Here is an 18,169-nt window from a genome sequence, read left to right as displayed (position 1 = left end):
TATATATATATATTACAGTTTTCCAATAGTACTGCAACCTGACATATTTTCCCATAAACTGTCGTTGCTAAATATAGGACACGACCTGTTTCTGTAGTTTGATTGTGGTAACAGCAGCTCTGGAGATTATCGTAGTTGTTTAAATAATCATAACTAGTGTTTTGTGCAGAGCTTAAGCATTCCATCTGTCTCAGAGAGGACTGACCTGATGTAAATCAGCTACAACGCCTGGCATATATTCTCCCAGCGAGCACCTCCCAGGAGCCCTCTGAAGCAGTCGAAACGGTGACATGACAAAGCTGAGGGAGCAGAATCACAGCAAAGTGACAAATAAGGCCAAATCTGACAGGCGAATCCTCTGAGCAGCTCCACATTTTGACAGATCCTTCAGCGGAGAAGCACAAGCCAACGCCCTCCACGGGAGCGCGATTGGTTAATGCTGTTTCATAACACTACGGTGGAAATGATCACGTATGTGGCAGATCACCTATCAGATATGGTACATATACTGTACTGTGTGCTGTACAGTATAAAAGTGAGGTTATATAATAAGGAGGAAACCTTTGAAGAGTAAGTGTTAGTGCTGCAGTAACACAGGCTTGGGGGTGGACTCAACCAGCTGTTGGGTCTAAACACCCGGTGTTCCGTTATGGGGAGACAGCAGCAGATTAAACAGCAATCCCGCTGATCCAGCCCCACACAGTTAGCCCGCCACTCCCCCTCCCCCTCATACACGCCCACATTCATCACGGCGAGGAGGTGCTACTGTGAGTGACCATTTTATCTTCTGCTGGGCTGTAATCTGTTCTGTTCATGTGGCAGTGTTTTGCCATAATAGGTAACAAACCTGAAAAGAGGGCGAGGGTGAGATAGGGTTAAATCTGGGGCAGGCTGTCCCAGGATGGATAGCTTCCACAGCTGTCAGCGTGATGGGGTTTACTGGGAGGGAGTGCAGGGATGACATTATCAAGACACTCAAGGTAGTAAGAGATGATGATGGAGCATGCTGTGAAAAAAATGGTGAGTTTCTGGTGTCATCATGCAGTTAAGCAAGTGTTTGCATATGTTTGACAGCACGCTTGCACTGACATTTACACTGCTGCGTGTGTGAAACTGGGATTTAGCGATAGTGTGCAGTTTGGTTTCAGGCAAAAAGAAGTGAGCCTCATGCCCCTGCTCTTTGCTTCCTATGTGTTTTCTAAGGGGTTAAGAGTCTTTAGTGTGGAAATCGTCATTAATCTGCTCTGTGCAGACGAGTCAAACAGAGCTGGGAATATTAAAACATGTAGGGAGAAGTCTCCCTGGATCATTCGAAATCCTGTTTGGATGTTTCACTACATTGCAGCTGAGAGATTGAGCCATTCCCAATCCTGCTTTACTGCATCTGTCTCACCCATTCTTTGTTCTGGTGTTTTCCTCTCCCTCTTCTCTCTCTTTCTCTGTCTTTCTTTTTTTCTGACATTCTTGCGGCGACTTCTTTTTCTCTAGTCTGCCTGTCTCTCTTTCTCTCTCTTTCTCTCTCTCGCGCTTCTCGTCTTTTTGCTGCCAGCTGGGGAATTGGGAGGGTTCCTCCAAATTGGCACACAGATGAATAATGCATCTAAAGCAAAAGCAGAGAGCTGGGGTTGGATATATCTGTCTGTCAGACTCTTTCTCTGTATTACAGTTATGTACGGAGTTCTGCTGATACTTCAGAAGAGAAAAAGAGACGTTTGACGCACTCTACCCTTCTTCCCATTTACTTTCCCGTCTGTTATTAACTCTTTTATTCTCGGGAAACGTGAGCATGTATGGTCGCAGAACACTGCGGATAGCATGCAAGTCGGATGGTGATACATAGTGTGAAAGATTCTTGAATTTTGGAGCTTTTCTTTTTAGTAACAACGCACATACATAATGCATACATAGTAGTTTGATTTCATTTGATTCTCTGTCACTGTATGCATGAGTTTCTCTGCATGTGTGTGTGTGTGTGTGCGTTTCTTGCTATTCCCAAACTGCAGTGTTAAAAAGCAAACTGCACTCGTGAGCATAAGCTCACAGTAGAACCATCATTAAAGTAATGAGCAGGAAGTTAGCACTGAAGTCAACCATAAACAGAGAGTTAGAGAGGGAGAGGGGAAAACAGGGAGTGAGGGAGAGAAAGCGAGAGAGATCCCCAATCCCATAAGGACAAATCTTAAATCCTGAGTGTTGCTTCTGACTCATTCTGGTTAATTAAGTCGAGTCAAGTGAGAGGAAAATGGGGTCTTGCCTTCCCTGAGTCTGTAGGATCAGCACTATACTGTATTTGCAGCTTATGTAGTCTCTCACTGGAACTGTCCTCTGTGCACTCACAAAGCAGGAACGGAACAAATTGTATTGAGTCTATTCCTCCTATTTTTATTAGCTTGACCTGCACAGCCTCTTTATACTCAGAAGATTTCACACACACTTCCTGTCAGCTCTGAAATTTACATATACATCAAGAGAAAATGCTCCCATTCAGCATTAGCTTTCAGGCAGTAGATACGCTAATGGTTTCATTTCTCACACTTTATTATTCAACTCCCACCAATTCATGGTAAATTTTATTTGCTCTGCACATCCTGCATTCTGCAGTTAAAACAAACACGTATCCCACCCCCTCCGAAACTCAGAGAAACAAAGAAATCTGTTGAGCAACCTCTGGGATTTTCTTTGTTGTGTTATGGTGGAAAGATTTCGCCATGCGACAAAGGATGAGGCAAACAAGTGAAATGTCAAAACCCTGTGTAACTCTAAAAATAAAACAACACAAGGGCTGCCGTTCGAGGACATCATAGGCGCTCGATCGGGTGTGGAACAGATAAAACAAACAGTTCTTTATACCCAACAGCAACCGGGGTAGAGCTGCCAACTGTCCTCTGCTGAGAATAGCAGAGAGCGGATTTTAGAAATGTTTACCTGTTTAACATTTTAAACCAAGTGCCCTTAAGATTTATAATGGCAGACAAACAACAAGGGCCTTTAATCAGCACAGCGTATCCAAAGTGCACCATAATGTGCAAAATATCATTTATTTACATTTGAATTACATAATACGCTTTGTGACGATGTAATGCAAATGCTGTGTGATGCAATAAAATCATAGTTAGTCCCATCACAGCCTTAAGGCTAAAGGATAAGCCTGACATTATTCTGTAGTTTCTGTACTCAAAGCAAATCCTATAAGAAGACTAAATCTAACAAAACATTAGTCCGTCCCTCTTCTGACGAATCTTTTAAAAGGCAGTTCTAGATTAGCTATTTCCTATCATGTTCTGAGTAATGTTAGGTCTGCAGGTTTTATCAAACGCTACACAAACAGCATTAATTGGCACGTTTGTCAAGCTGAGAAAATAAACTACACTGTTGATTTTGGACAAGTATGCAGGGCTGTGGCATGGACAAATATGCGAGTTTAGTTCTTGGATGGTGTTAGTAAGTCTGTTAGTAATGTGATGGGTTTTGATCCATGTAATTGGTTAAAAAACATAAATGCAGAGTATCAGTAGATGTAGTAGACAAAATGTAAATATAATGTAATGTGAAAAATATGAAAATCTTTTATTTTTATTCATTTATTTATGTTATTTAACCCTATGTTTGCGTGGGTTCACTCCGGGTACTCTGGCTTCCTCCCACCGTCCAAAGACATGCAGCTTCTGGGGATAGGTTAATTGGATAATCCAAATTGCCACTAAGTGTGAATGTGTGAGTGAATGTGAGTGTGACTGGTTGTCTGTCCCTGTGTGTTAGCCCTGCGACAGACTGGCGATCTGTCCAGGGTGTACCCCGCCTCTCGCCCTATGACAGCTGGGATAGGCTCCTGAAAAGGATAAGCGGAAGCGAATGGATGGATGGATGTTATTTAACCTTCATTTAATAAGGGTAATAGTAATTATACAGATCAAAAATCTCAAATTAGCATCTCAAATTAGCATGTCTTGTCAATTCATTTCACTTCAATGTTATTTGATTTATATAGTGGCAAATCGCAGCAGCAGCAGTTTCAAGTCAAGGACTTTATATTAAAAGGTAGTCCCCCTACAGCAATAAAGAGAAAACCCCCACAATCAAATGACCCCCTTTGAGCAAGCACTTGGCAAGAGCAGGAAGGAAAAACTCCCTTTTAACTGTAAGAAACCTCCAGCAGAACCAGGCTCAGGGATGGGCAGCAGTCTGTTTAGTTACCATGGATTACACAATAATGGGCACACAGCAAAACATAAAAAAGACTGTATGTATGCAAAAGATGGACAGTGACATGTAAAAACATACAATATTATAAACTTTAAAGCTACAGAAACACAACTGAATTGTCACACAGTCGTCACAGGTGCACAGGTGAAGTGTTAACATAATACTAAATCGGTAGATTTTTGCACCTGATTCCAAGCAAATTTGAATATGCTCTTTCCTAATTCAGTAAATGCTTTGTAGATACATAAAAGGAACAACGCCTGGGAGCGAAGGCAGTGACTACCAGTAGTTTTATGACGGATGTAGGTCTGTAAATAAAAAATGGATAGCTGAGAGAGAGAGGGCCTTGAAAATAAGACGACACCCGTGGTTGAATTTAGGGAAAGACAAAGCAGACCATTCATCTCATAGACAGATCACCGCATCAGCAAAGTGCGTGCCTGGCTGTAAATTTTTAAATGTGTACAGCAAAGGGGTTTTGAATATGTGGCATGATTTTGGAATTATTTGAATGTTTAATAAGTGAACATATTAAATCACAAGTAATGTAGGGCTTAGGTGAAATGGCAGTTGATGATCTTGTGGTCAACAGAGAAAAGTCATACATTCTGTGCAAGAAAGACACATTCAGCAGCTCAGCAAAGGATAACTGTCAGCAGCAGTGCCAGAGCTGCAGAGCCGGATACTGATGTTCATGAAGTTAGAACCTAACTGAGGAAAAAAAACAATTGTAATTTTTTTTTTTTACTTAATTTTTAAAATGTCAAAAAAATGTAGAATTTCCCCTCCAAAATTAATATATATATAACATATTTATTTATATCTCATAAATAAACAGGCTATTCTGAAACAAAACCAAAAAAACTGACCCTACACTTGTCACTTAATGCTTTTGCTCATTAAGGAAAGTATGCTTAGTAAGCTTTTAGCAGAGTCCAAATCATATTTGTTCTTGGTTATGAGATTAGAACGTTAGTCCAGGACAAAAGCTCAGCAGGTTAAATTCACTTGATCTTTTATGCGACCGTTTGTAACAGGTCACTTCGGGATAGGCATTAAATTGCAAACTGAATTTTCAAGTTCCTGTACAAGGTCTTAGTCCTGTGCCTGTGTGTGTGTGTCCGTGTGTGTTAGTGAGGCTTAGCTGATGGCAAAAATGTCAGAGGGTTAAGCTGCGCACCCCCATCCCTCCACCCCACCTGCCTTCCTGTGCGTCTCTTTCCCTTTTTACTGCTGTCTCCCCATCAGTCCATGTTGTTATGCGCAGCGTAGCGGTGTCCCGCGGGGCCTGAGATTGCCACGGACATGATGTGATTCCGCGTCTCCTTTTAGCTGTAATATGCTGCACTACAGGCCTCTGATGAACTTGCCTCATAAGGCATGTTGTCCTCTACACTCTCCTCTTTCTTTCTATGATTGCCATCTATTTCTGTCAAACACAGATAATGCGTGCTTCAATGACTGATCTTCAAATGGCATTATTGATTGATTTGGAGGTGGGAAGTAAAGAGGACAGACTGTTTAGTTACAAGTCGGTGCTGTGAAAATATGTCATATCACTCGATGGGCATTGGTGGCCTGTAACTGATGTGTTGATTTATTGGGAAAGAGCAGTGCTGCACACTCCCTCATTCACAAAGACCCACACACTTACGCAGCAACCCTCATATCTCAGAACTCCATTGTTGCCGTTGATTAATAATCACTTAGTTGAATTTGTCCTAATGTGATGACAGAGGTTGAAAGCTGTGCTCAGGATCATGGCAGGGGCATATCAGCCTTGTCTGGCTGCATTTACAAAAATTGCATGAATGCTGGCTTTATTAATCAAGTGTGAAGAGGGAACAGTGGGGTTCGGTGGAGTCTTTATGTGATAAATTCAATAAGCTTGGGGACAGAAGAGACAGTGGCCAACGTGGGAATTGGAGGGAAAAGAAAATTTAACTCACCTGTCTAGCAATGTAGACAGTTTCGGTTTTACATACTGAGGTTTTGAGATATCCATCTCTGAAAAGGTTATTGGTGCTGCTCAAAGTTACCAAAATACAAAAGCGTTCAACAGCAAGCTGTCAATCAGCGAGTCGTCGTCAGTTTTCTTCGTGACTATTTTCAACTGAAGTTGACAGTCATGCCAACCAAAAAAAGTCTCTTTGCGTAGTTTTTGGGAACAAAATGGCCAAATCTGAAACTTATTTTAAGAGAAAAACGATGAGATAAAAAACTTTGTTGAGGTAAAACAATGTTTTTTTTAAAACACCAGCCAAACTATAAATAGCGAAAAAAGGTGGAAATGATCGTCATCTATGAATAAAACACTGCATACTGTCACGTGTTGTTACGTTTGGCTTTTACTGTTACGTGTGTGTGTGTGTGTAAAAATAGTTTGTGGGATGTTGACAGGTTTTCCAGATGTTACAGCTTTACTGATAAGTTTTTAATGTCGAATTACCTGCTAAAACTCTGATACTATTCCTGATTGTAACTATATAGTTACATAAGTAAATTTAACCAAGCAGTCTTGTTAGCGACATCTTAGTTTTTTGTTGTTTTATTATTGTTTATTTCTTATTTGAGCTATTAATAAATTATTACTATCATTCTATCACAAAGTGTTGCCCACAGTGGCTATGGCATCAAAATAACATTCATTGTACAGTCTGTATCTGTATCTATCTAATATAAAGCGCTTTGAGGCAACTGACTGTTGCCGCGATTTAACGCTATCAATAAAATTGAATTGAAAATACAGCAATAGTTTAAAATGAATCTTAATATCTATGTAACCGAAGATGAAAATACACCCGAAGAAGCTGAAATTGTGTCTTCATTCACTACACTGTGGTGTTAGTTTGTTCTTTAATGTCAGGATTGTGTTATTTAATTTCAATATTGTTTACCCAAAGTGAGTTTCTTCTTCTTCGCTGCAGCTTTTGCTCACTTTCATTAAGTAAGCTGCATGAGAACTCATAAAATACTAACTCTGGTGAAACTGTTGGGTGTGCAGTTCAGTGACTGCGTGTTTTTCTGAAGTACTGATATTTGTTACTACTCTGTCAATAATTGTACCTGAAGAGGAATCATTATAATGTATTGCCATATTAATAGTTCATTCTACCCCACTAATGGTAAGAGTGTCCTTTTTAACTTATAGTCTATTTTTGGATAATTTACTGAAATAAAGAATATGTTTATGATATTACAGGATTTTAATTTATGAGGTTATTTATGGTAACATTAATGTCTTTTCTCATTTACACACTCATTCTTAGTACTGATGTGATATTGGATATTATTATGCTTAAGTTTTAGAATAATAGTTTATGCAGTGGGGATGTAGGCAGAGAGTGATTTTCCTCTTTGTTTTGTAGTGTTCTGTTTTTCCCCACATTTATCAAATAGATTCATCAACTTTAGTTAGTGGCGGGCATCAAATCAAAGATAGTGATGTGATTGATGGAAACAAAAAGGTTCATTTCTCTCCTTGGTGAAATACTGTGGTTGTGATGTGTAATCTGTCCAGTTTGATGGTGCATAAACATGACCATGTGTGTTATGGTGAGCGTTAATTAACATCTTCATTATACAGTATGTTTTTTATGCTTAATGGAGACCAATGGCAGAGAAGTTGGTGCTGCATTGTCAAAATAATTTAATCAGTAAAATACAAAATAGATTTATTTTTACATAATATTTTTACTTCCATGTTCTGCATTGTGTTTACGCACGTGATGCTCCAAAAATGTCTGTTTCGCAAAGCTTGTCAAATCAGAAACTAAGTAATGTAAGTAACCTTATGTAAGTCGTTATAAGAGAGCCATTCTAGGATACAAGAAGAAGAAGAGCAGCTGCACAGATTTCTTTAATTTTGGATGACTGCAGGGAATCACTGTTGAAATGCTGAGGCGAACCTTAATATACTTAATATATACTCAGACTCCCCAAAGCCGTCCAGCTTGTGCTTTGTGCAACATTTGGTGCTGTTGGTATTGAAGTCATTTCTATTCAGCTCTTCTGCTCTTTCAGTGAACTCTTTCAGTGCACTCATTGAAATACTTGGAAATGTAAAATTTCGACCCTCGTGTGTTATTGGAGGATATGATGTGATTTAAAATTGTTTTTATTTATTTATTTTTTTCTTACTTTTGTAAGCTGGGCGATACAGCCTTAAAATTGAATCACAATATTTAAATGAAATTTGCTTTAATATTTCTGACGATATAGAAAAAATAATTACTGAACAACATTTTATTAATGCTTGCAGCTTACAGACTACAGCAAGTGTAAGCAAATGAGCTACCACCAATGATGACACACTATGTAATTCAAAGAGTGAACGTACGAGATGTCTGCAGCAGTATTACAGTGACACAGCATTGTATTCAGTGATAAAGCACAAATCAACTTAAACAGAAAAGTAGCCTAGGTCATGTTTTCTTTGTAAATTTTAAGTCAAAGTATAAAATAACTGCTCGACACATTAGTTTAACACTAACTTAACCTTGTAACACTTCAGAAGCTGCAGAATATTGTCAGATAATACAGTTGAGATATATTTTCTACCTTGGATGTTCCATCTTACTTACGCTGAGCTGTTTAACCAGCTGGCTACAGTTATGCTTTTCCACCATGTAATCATATCATATGGACTGCAACTAGTGAGCACAGCTAGTGGCATGTAATATCGCGATGCGACACTTTTATATCACATAAAAATGTACATGATGTTATCGCAGACAATATGATATGGCACAGCCCCCCTTTTTTTAATATCTTTATGCTGCAAATCAAGGTCAATTATATGATTTCTCACACATTTAAGGCAAAATAATTATTATTTAGGAATATTTATCTTTACTGATACTCGCACTTGTCAGAAATATAGCACACAGTGCAGTCCTGTCCAGTCATAGGGAACTGTTTCATAGCACTTGGTGAAACTGCTGTAATGTGGCAGCTCTTTAAGCTCTTTCATAAACACCGAATTAAGCATGTGTATAAATCCAAATACAGCTTGAACTATTCTCTGGCATGGTAGTTGATAGTCTGGCACAGCAACATCCTCTTTTTTCCATAAAAGGGAAGATCACAGTTGCAAAAGAAGATTTTTTTTTAATCAGTATTGATATCCCACTTTGAAGTGAAACTGTAACAGTAAAGTGCAGATCCACTGACAACAAAATACGTTGACAAATAAATCGTAAATATATAACATTAAGTGGTACCACTTAATTTTTTTCCTACACAAAATTTCATCAAAACTATATAAATCCCAATATTGGATTACTAAATCAATTTTAGCTGCACCAAGTCTCACAGCATAAATATACACTAGTATATGCAATATAAGTACGTATAATAAAAACTGCTATAAGGTCATAAAACTTAAGAACGCACACATATTTGATTGTTTGAAAATGTCTATGGGTGAAGTAAACTTCTTACTGTATCACTGTATATTGTTATACCAACCTTTGGCAACATCCAGTGTACTATTAAGCACTACTGTCCAGAGTTATGTGTTATGGCTTACTGAATGCATCTGGTGTATGTCTAAAAATGAACTGGGTGTAAGAATAATAAAAGGCAAAAAAATAAATAAAAACACATTTTGAGTTTAAAATACTCTGGGCTCATGTTTGTTCAGATCTTTGCTTTTTAACTGGGAGAAAGCCATGTGGTTCTACAACCTCACAGAGAAGCATGGGGAGGCTAATTTTGATGTTAGCATACATGGTTCCCTGCCTAATGAGGGGTTAAAGCTAGCCTTCACAGGAAGCTGACCCAACAAATCTTGACTACTGAAAGTTATTAAAATTGTATAACAACCCATGATGCAATCCACAATTTAAAGAGAAATATAAATGTCATCTTAGAGATGCAAGTGAGCCAGGTTATGTTTATTTTGAAACTTTACAAAAAAGCCCACTTTTGATGTAGTAGGTCAGTTCATAGTAAAAAAAACATTGCTCATAAAGTAGCTTGTTGATAATGATTTTTTTAAATATCTAATTAAAGGGATAATGACTAAAAATGGTTGTAGTTATTCATTTGCAGAAACCAGTCTGATAAATTTCCTCTGCTGGTCTCTAAAACAGATTTCCACGCACCTGAAAAACTTGCTGATGTTTTTTTTTTTCATCAGTCTATTTTAAGCAGCTAAAAGTGGAATCTATAATTAGCTTTAGTTAAGCAGAGATTGCAAAATCACAAGGCTGCACAAGCTTGCCAGACCCCATTTGCACGTTAGAGGGTTAAATAGTGTGACGATTTGACTTTTTATTTGCAAAGTGATTGTGCAATCCAAATACTGGCATTTGTAACACAGAAATTGTTTTATGTTCTCTGTGTGCGTGTTTGTGTGTGTGTATGTGAGTCTCAGAGACACACAGAGGAAACCTTCCACCCTGTGGTTGTGCTGCACCGCTGCATCCTGCTTGCTGCTCTCTCAGTTCTGCTGCTTGCATCCGCACCTCAGTGTGTCTTTGTAACAATCCCTTTGACCTCTTTACTCATTATCATCAGTACCATTACCATCAGTATTAGCTACTGCACCTTTCATCATCATTGCTGACATCTATATTATAATCACCAGCAGCGGGCCTCAATAGGGCTATCACCACCATTGTCATCTTTCTCAATATGCTGTTATTATCACTGTCATCATTTTACACGTAATCTTCTGAAATGAAGACAGATGCTGGAATAAACATTCTTGCACCCTAACTGTGTGTCACTGTTGAGCATGCTGCAGGGGCGTTGCGCGTCGTGCAGGAACTGCCTCTCCTCCTCCTTCTGAGGCTTGTTCACCACTTGTGAGCTTCGCGTACTGTTAAGTATGCTGCTAGACATGTGCTCCCGTCTTGCATTGTGTTCGCTGGCAGTTCAGAAACACACCCGTCGTATGTGTTTCTCCTCTGAATATTTCAGAAGGGGGCTGACAAAATGCAGGCAGAAACAGACCGCTGATGACCTCCTTCTCATCGACTCCTTTTTCTCCCTCTCTGCGCCCCCCTCCATACTCCCGCGTAGATCGCACATTCTCTAAGGCTTCCACGGCATTTCTCTGCTGTCCTCATCCTCCCAGTCTCATCACTCTCTTTTCTCTCTTCCCTCCCCCACTGTTTATTGCACCCTTCCCTCCTCGTTCCTCCTTCGCGTTTGAAGTGCGCTCCCCTCTTTCCCAGTCTTCCCCCCATTTTCTTGCATATCTTCCACCATTCTCCCCTTTCATCTCCACTCATTTGCTCCCGTGTCTGACCACCTCTCTCTTACCATTTGCCTTCATTCATTTTCTGCCTCATTCCCCCCCCTCTCTCCACTGTGATGTACTCTGCCTGCCTGTCTGTCTATTCCATAAAGGGCTGTCTGAGGCCTCTGCTCTGCTAATTCATTCGCTGTGCATCGCCTCACATATCTGCAGGGTTATGCAGACAGACAGATAGAGAAAGAGAGAGAGGAAAGCAGATCTAGAGAGAGAGAGAGACAGATGAGAAAAAAGAGGACATGGAAAAGATGTAGTTTTATCTCCAAGAAACAGGAAGCCAGAGCCAGATCCTGTGGTGGTATGTTCCAGAATCACTCTCTCACACACATTATGTACAGCTGTATACAGCCTGCCATGACCTCTTTCTGTGCACTGTACGCTTTGTCACTTGGATGCAATCCTTAACCGCATGGATGCCATTGTCTGTGTTTCTAGAAGAATGCAAAGCATATAGTGTGTTCGTGTGCGCTTCTGTGCCTTATTCCTAATAACTTGGGCTGATAAGTTAGTAATTCCGAGTATATTTGGACTATATTCAGTTCAGGTTTTAGAGATAGATGAAGCAGCCTTTTGCAAAATTAAGCTTAGATGTTCACTTAACTTACTTAAGATATGAGTAGACATTAGTTCGTGTTAAATATTGACACTGATAACTTAACACTGCAGACTAACTAGATAACCATAGCTGACTTCTAGGGTTAGCTTGCAACAATGTGGCCCGTTAAAGCTGAAAGAAGTAAATTAGCACAAGGTATAAATTCTCTGTTCAAGTGAAGACACAATATACTTAAAAATAAAGCCCAATCGATATATGAGTTTTGAAACTGATACCAGTGCAGATATTTGGACTTGGATCTCATATATTGGCTGATGTATGTACGTGTGTATGTGTGTATGTAGTATAGAAATAATCTTACTTTGGTCCATCTAGCTCTGCTCGGATCAGTTGGCTGTTGCCTTTGTGGACACACTATGCAACCACAACACTCATAACATGGTTGAAATGTGTTTGTCCCATTTCGTCTTCTTTGCAGTACCAGTATATTGGCAAAGAGCTACTAATAGTCAGCCTCTAGTAAAAATAATAATAATAATAATAATATCAACATAAAAACATTATACTGGTATGTGTATGTTAACTGTACTGATCATATAGTACTGGTAAATATCATTAAAAAGCATCTAGCATTTTTCATTAAGTAAGACATTCGTCAAAAGTGTGAGTCTCTTTTTGAAAGCTAGGCTGTCCTGTAGTAACTGAAATGTAAGGTTCATTTATATTAAAAATAACTTAACTGGGCAAAACACTAAAATATTCTGCTTGGAATAAAACCAATACTGCAGCTTAGTGCACTAAAAGCTAAAGATCATTAGCGTAATTAAATAGTTAGCGTATCAGTATCCTTAATAGAGCATACAGAAAGTAGGTTATATCAGCTTGCTGCAATTTCACTGATCATTTTCCTCGATTGTCACTTTGGCTGAACCTAAATATACCGCACTAGGAAACAGACAGGGTAAAATCACTGAAATATCTGACTCATCTCACCGTGATGTTTGTGTCTCCCCGACACCTCTCTCTGTACTGTTCGGTAAAGTTTATGAATGCAGTCCATCTATAAAAATATATTCACAGAAATGCAATTGGAGGAAGAATTAACTTTTCCTTTACTACATACTGTACTCCATACCACTTTCAAATAGAAGTACCATACTCCCACAAATGCACAGGTATAAAATAAATTCAGCCTAGTTTGTAAAATACTCAATTTATTATAAAAATTGGTCATTACTGCAACCTTGTTGATGTACTATACTTAATAATATGCTGATATTAACACATTTTAACCTGATAGTAGGCAGCACATTTTGGAAAACGAATCTCATTTAAGGCTTATGTAAATCAAATTGAGTGTGTTTGTGAAGTAAATTATATAAAAAGACCTGAAGTGAAAATCCTACCTTGTATGTCGTACACTTCATTATTAAAACTGAAACATTTTGCTCGTCAGTGTTTGAGCCACTTGTGATATGAGAAAAAGAATTCTGCAGGCAAATGGAGTGTAGCAGCAGCGAGCCTGGTCCTTCCGTCAGTGAGGCCACACTCTTGGGAGCTCAGTTGGTTTTTCCTGTTAAACTAACTGCAAGAATCTCTCTGGTTAGTCAAATGAATGTTACGGTATCATTTGATCTTTTTTTAACAGCAAAAAGAAAGAATGTGATGAAACAAATTTTGGCGTGCTCGTAGCTGCTGCTTTGTAAGGTGTTCTATTTTCTGTGCATTATTCGACTGAGTCAAAAATAGAAACTGATATGTCAGAATGAGACAGTGACAAAGAGCCAGAGGCAAACCAGGAGCACACACACAAACACACACGCACATTTTTTCACCTTGTTCTAGGCAGCATTTTGCTTTCTTATCTCTCATGTCACTCATATGTTGTATCGCGTGCTTTATCCTTGTCCTCTATCTTTGCAGGTTTTCCTTAGCAGACGGTGTGAGCGGAAGAGTTTAAGCTTGAGTAAGGAAGTGAGCAAAACGGAGTGGGTGTCATGGAAAGACAAGGGGGCTCTCAAGACAACCTTACCTACCAAAACCTGCTTCTACTGGGAGCCATTGCAGCAGCGTCTGCTTTCGTGGTCACCATCCTGATCGTCCTTGTCTGCGTCGGCTGCCAAAGGTATGATTTGTGGTCACGTGACATTGAAATGTGGTATAAGTAGGCCGTGGAATAAAATGATGAACGGCCAGTTTTATGATCTTTGCAGCTTCTTGCTTTAGTGCCCTCCCAAATTACTCTCGCTATCCCCTCTTTCTTTTATGTGTCTCTGCTTCTTCTGAACTCTTCTCCTCCTTCCTTTCTTTTCACTTCTACATCCTTCCTCTCCATCTCATTTATCCCCTGCTTTGAGCAGAGTGGCGCTAATGAATGTTAATGGCTGCGAGTGTCGGATCAGATGAAATGATGTTTACAGGACACTGACGAGACAGGCCAGAGTCAGAGCAGGATCACGTCATCCCTCTCCAGCAAACTACTCAGCAGGCAAAAGCAATGGGACACCCCACGGTTTACAAAGGATTAGACTCTGAGCCAGGCAGGAGCAATGGAACAGCCTATGACTTTTTTGCCGAGCCCTCAGAGACCAATCAGAGGCACTGCAGTTTTGTTGCTATGGTATACAAAGACAAGCATGTGGAGAGAACCTCGTTTGTTTTATGAAAACATAACTGCAGTAGTGTTAAATTGTAAAGAAGATGTAAGCTTCTGATTTTTAAGATGTAAGGTTCTTTTAAATTCCAAAGATTGCAGTGGATCTGACTTTATGCCTTCACGTCATTTTTACCTTAAACCCTTCTGCTGTGCCATGTTATTATGAAAAGCTCCAAGGGGAGCTCTCTTCTCGTGGTTTCCTTGGGCAATGATGGCCATATGTTTGAACAAAAGATTTCCAGCTTACTAGAGGAGATAATATCTAGCTCCAGTGACATGGATCTGCCACAACTTCCCGTGGCACCTTTTATATTCAGATTTATTTTAAGCGACTTGCATAATAAGAAGGTGCAGTGTATGGTTTCTGCACCTGTTTGCAGCGCTCTGTTTTGCAGCACAGCAGTAAGAGCTCAGATCTCAGAGATGGGGGTAGAACTGTTGTCACATTTGCACCTGCACCTAGGAGCTCTTGTTTTCTCGTCACACTCTCAGCCATATCAACTGTTTCCTATAGATACAGCCTCCGGGGATCCACAGTGCACTCCATACATTTGCTTCACGAGGTTAATGCTAGAGGAAAGTAACGTGAAATTGCAAAGAGAATCGGCACAAAGCAAACAACATATTAATAATTGTGAGCTTGCCTGCTCTTATCTTGGAAAACAAATTGCAGTGAAGGTCATTCTCCACTTTGGCAAAAAAGCCTGAGTCACGCTCGTTCAATGTTTTACTGGGCTCTTGTTATCAACCGAGGACTTTTATGCCCTAACCAGAGTTGGATGCTGATAGTATCTATCTGCTCTGAGTGTGTGTATATTCTCTTTCTGTCCACTGGCTTCTGTTGACCTTCTTCACTTTGATTTTGTGTCAGGAAAAGCAAAAGCAAGCACCCTCCGGCCGGGGAGAAAGGGACATCTGTAAATATGGTGAGACATCTTTTCATTATTCTATCTTTTCCTCCCTTCTTCGTTTCCTCTCTCCACTTCTCTATCTGCCACTGCTCTTTTTCCTCTAAGCTAAGTACAGATGCACATGCATACGTTTGCATGTTTTACGTCTGTATTAACAAGTCCATGTGTGCACGACAGCAGGGTACCCTTCGCCACCCAAAGCTCAACTCCATGAGTAAATCTGACACCAGGCTCCATGAGATCAATCGCTTTCCCTGCAATGGAAACTGTAAGTGGTGGCTAACAGCTCTTAAGTGACAATAAATGATATACTACAATAAGCCGTTACACTGTTTCAGCCATGACACAACCATCTCCTTCCGCTTCTCCCTCATCTTTCTCTTTTGCGCAGCTGTTAGTAAGAGCCGTCCAGCTAGTATGGACCTCCTGCTTCTCCACAGTCGCCGCTCCCAGACGGATCTGAGGCCCTCCCACGGCCGACAGCTCCCCCAGATCCCCACCAGTCCACAGAGATCTGGCCAGGGGGGAGAAGGGGAAACGGGAGGGGAAGGGGGAGGCGGCGGAGGAGGAGGAGGCGAAGCAAGAGATCACACCTACACTGAGGTGGGCCTACGCAATAACCCCACCCCTACCCACTACCTGGATGATGGCCTATATGAAAGCGTAGGTGTCCGGGAAGGCCCAAAAGTACCCTCTGCCCCACCAACCACATCAGCCAACGCTCCAGCTATAGCCAGGGCTCCTCAAAGCCCCTCTACTCATGCCAGCGGAGCTCGGAGTGGAAACGGGCACGCAAACGTACGTACATGCATTTTAAATAGCTGTAAATATAAAGCAACTTGCTCACGAGCAATCATGCATTCATGTACATTTCTCTGAAAAACATCTGGGGAGGTACATGCACTAAACAGTTTAACAGCAGCTATTAGTCACGTGAAATAAAATGTGCCACACAAGAACCAGTATTACAACTAAAATCTCTGTTTGTTTGCATATAGATGGCTTGCATCATTGCCTTGTTCATGCAACATTAGCTTAGGGTGCTTTGCATGTAATTTTTGTGTGTCTGTGTGTGTTTTTGGATGGTTGACGCTAATAATTTTAGGCAATGCTTACATATTTTCTCTGTTCCCATTTTATATTTTTTACTCCCAGGGTGGCAGAGGGAATGACACTATTAATGGACCAATGACGGGACGAGGTAATGGAGCAAGTGGGGTCAGTAGGTCACCTCTCTCTTCTGTGAATTCCCTGGCTGTTCAAGATCCATCTTTAGCCGAGTATGCATCTATACGAAAGTTTAGAAAGGTAATTACATTGATTTGTTTTTATCAGTGTTTTAAGCTGGTATCTTTTAAAATTAAAGAGGTGGCGTTTCCCTCATTAAAGCTATGAGTAGGGAACTATTCTAAGTCAGTTTAGTATAAGGAGTAAATCTTTAATCATTTACCTGCATTCACTTTAAAACTTCCAGCAAGCCCAACCTGAGGTAATAAAAGGACACAGATTCAGCTGTACGTTCATGTATCTTGTTACCTACTGTGACTAATGGAAACTTTTTTTTTTATGTATTTACGGTGGGTACTAGATGATAGGTGATGTTTTTGTCATGTCACATGATGTTGTCTCTACAGAAGTATGTGTTTGCGTGACACTAATCAGTCAGGAAAAAGGGTAGCAGATTGTTAGTGATATGATCAGTGGTGGTTAAAGTATCGCACCGTAGTAATGTTAAGTAGTGGAGGTTGTGCAAGTAAGAAAACACACTAACTAAAAATTGGTGTAATTCATTGAATAAAGACGTTCGCTTTCAATCTTTTACACTGCTTTTTAAAATCGTCTATTATATTAAAAACTTTTATTAAAACTGCATATAATGTTTTCAATCATGATTCAAAACCTCAAGGCTGACAAGATAAACAGGAAGGAAAACAATGGTGTCGACAGCCAGTCAGACAGCCAATCGAGCGTGAGTGATTCACCCTCTGCTGGTCCTCCTCCACTACATCGCAGTCAAGAGTTTCCACGGAAACAACTGGAGCCATTTCACCTTCACTCCTTCCCAAAGGTAGAGAAATTATTGAATCAGAATGCTCTATGCGACCCATCATAACGCCCAACTATCCACCCACTTTTCCAAACTGTAAGGCTGTCTGATTACCACCAGGGGGCACTGTCCACAAACAAACAGCTTTCTAAAATCAGATTGAAGATTAGTATTCTTGGATTGCTAAAAAAATTTGAAACAACAGCAGAAGTGGTCACGTTCACCACATCACTGACCTCAATAAGTTCTGTTTTTATTGTTTTGTATCCTATCTTAATTGTATTTGTTTTATTAAAATTGTTGCATGTGCCAGTTGGGATGTATTCATAAACACCTATGAGCATGGGGATGGCTATTACTGTGTTTTTAAGGAGATTTATTTAAGGGTGTTTAAAAAATGCATGTGCATGTGTGACTCTTTCTCTCCTTTGCACTTTGCTGTGCAGCGCAGTAATATTGAGTAAAGGGTGGAAAGATAGATTATGTAAGAGTTTGGCAGGCTGCCCAGCTTTGTGTGTATGTGTGTGTGTGT

General features: G+C 40.0%; 1 protein-coding gene across 3 annotated transcripts in view; it reads left to right on the top strand.

Moving 5' to 3' along the window:
• Window positions 1-18,169, top strand: part of LOC102202802 (uncharacterized) — a 42,709-nt gene that overhangs the window by 19,543 nt on the left and 4,997 nt on the right. For 2 of the 3 annotated variants that reach the window (XM_005740451.1, XM_005740452.1), the window contains 6 exons: window positions 13,947-14,148; window positions 15,551-15,605; window positions 15,768-15,858; window positions 15,982-16,388; window positions 16,746-16,898; window positions 17,497-17,658. In XM_005740451.1, coding sequence (XP_005740508.1) covers window positions 14,021-14,148; window positions 15,551-15,605; window positions 15,768-15,858; window positions 15,982-16,388; window positions 16,746-16,898; window positions 17,497-17,658 — 996 coding nt within the window. In that variant the 5' untranslated portion in view covers window positions 13,947-14,020. The remainder of the gene's footprint in view (window positions 1-13,946; window positions 14,149-15,550; window positions 15,606-15,767; window positions 15,859-15,981; window positions 16,389-16,745; window positions 16,899-17,496; window positions 17,659-18,169) is intronic. The other variant, XM_005740453.1, reaches the window with a different exon arrangement.

This window comes from Pundamilia nyererei, unplaced genomic scaffold (genome assembly GCF_000239375.1).
Source record: "Pundamilia nyererei isolate P.nyererei 1_Seehausen unplaced genomic scaffold, PunNye1.0 scaffold00100, whole genome shotgun sequence".
In the NCBI taxonomy this organism is placed as follows: Eukaryota; Metazoa; Chordata; class Actinopteri; order Cichliformes; family Cichlidae; genus Pundamilia; species Pundamilia nyererei.
The sequence above is the reverse complement of the archived record's forward strand: the minus strand, read 5'-3'. Positions and strand labels throughout refer to the sequence as shown.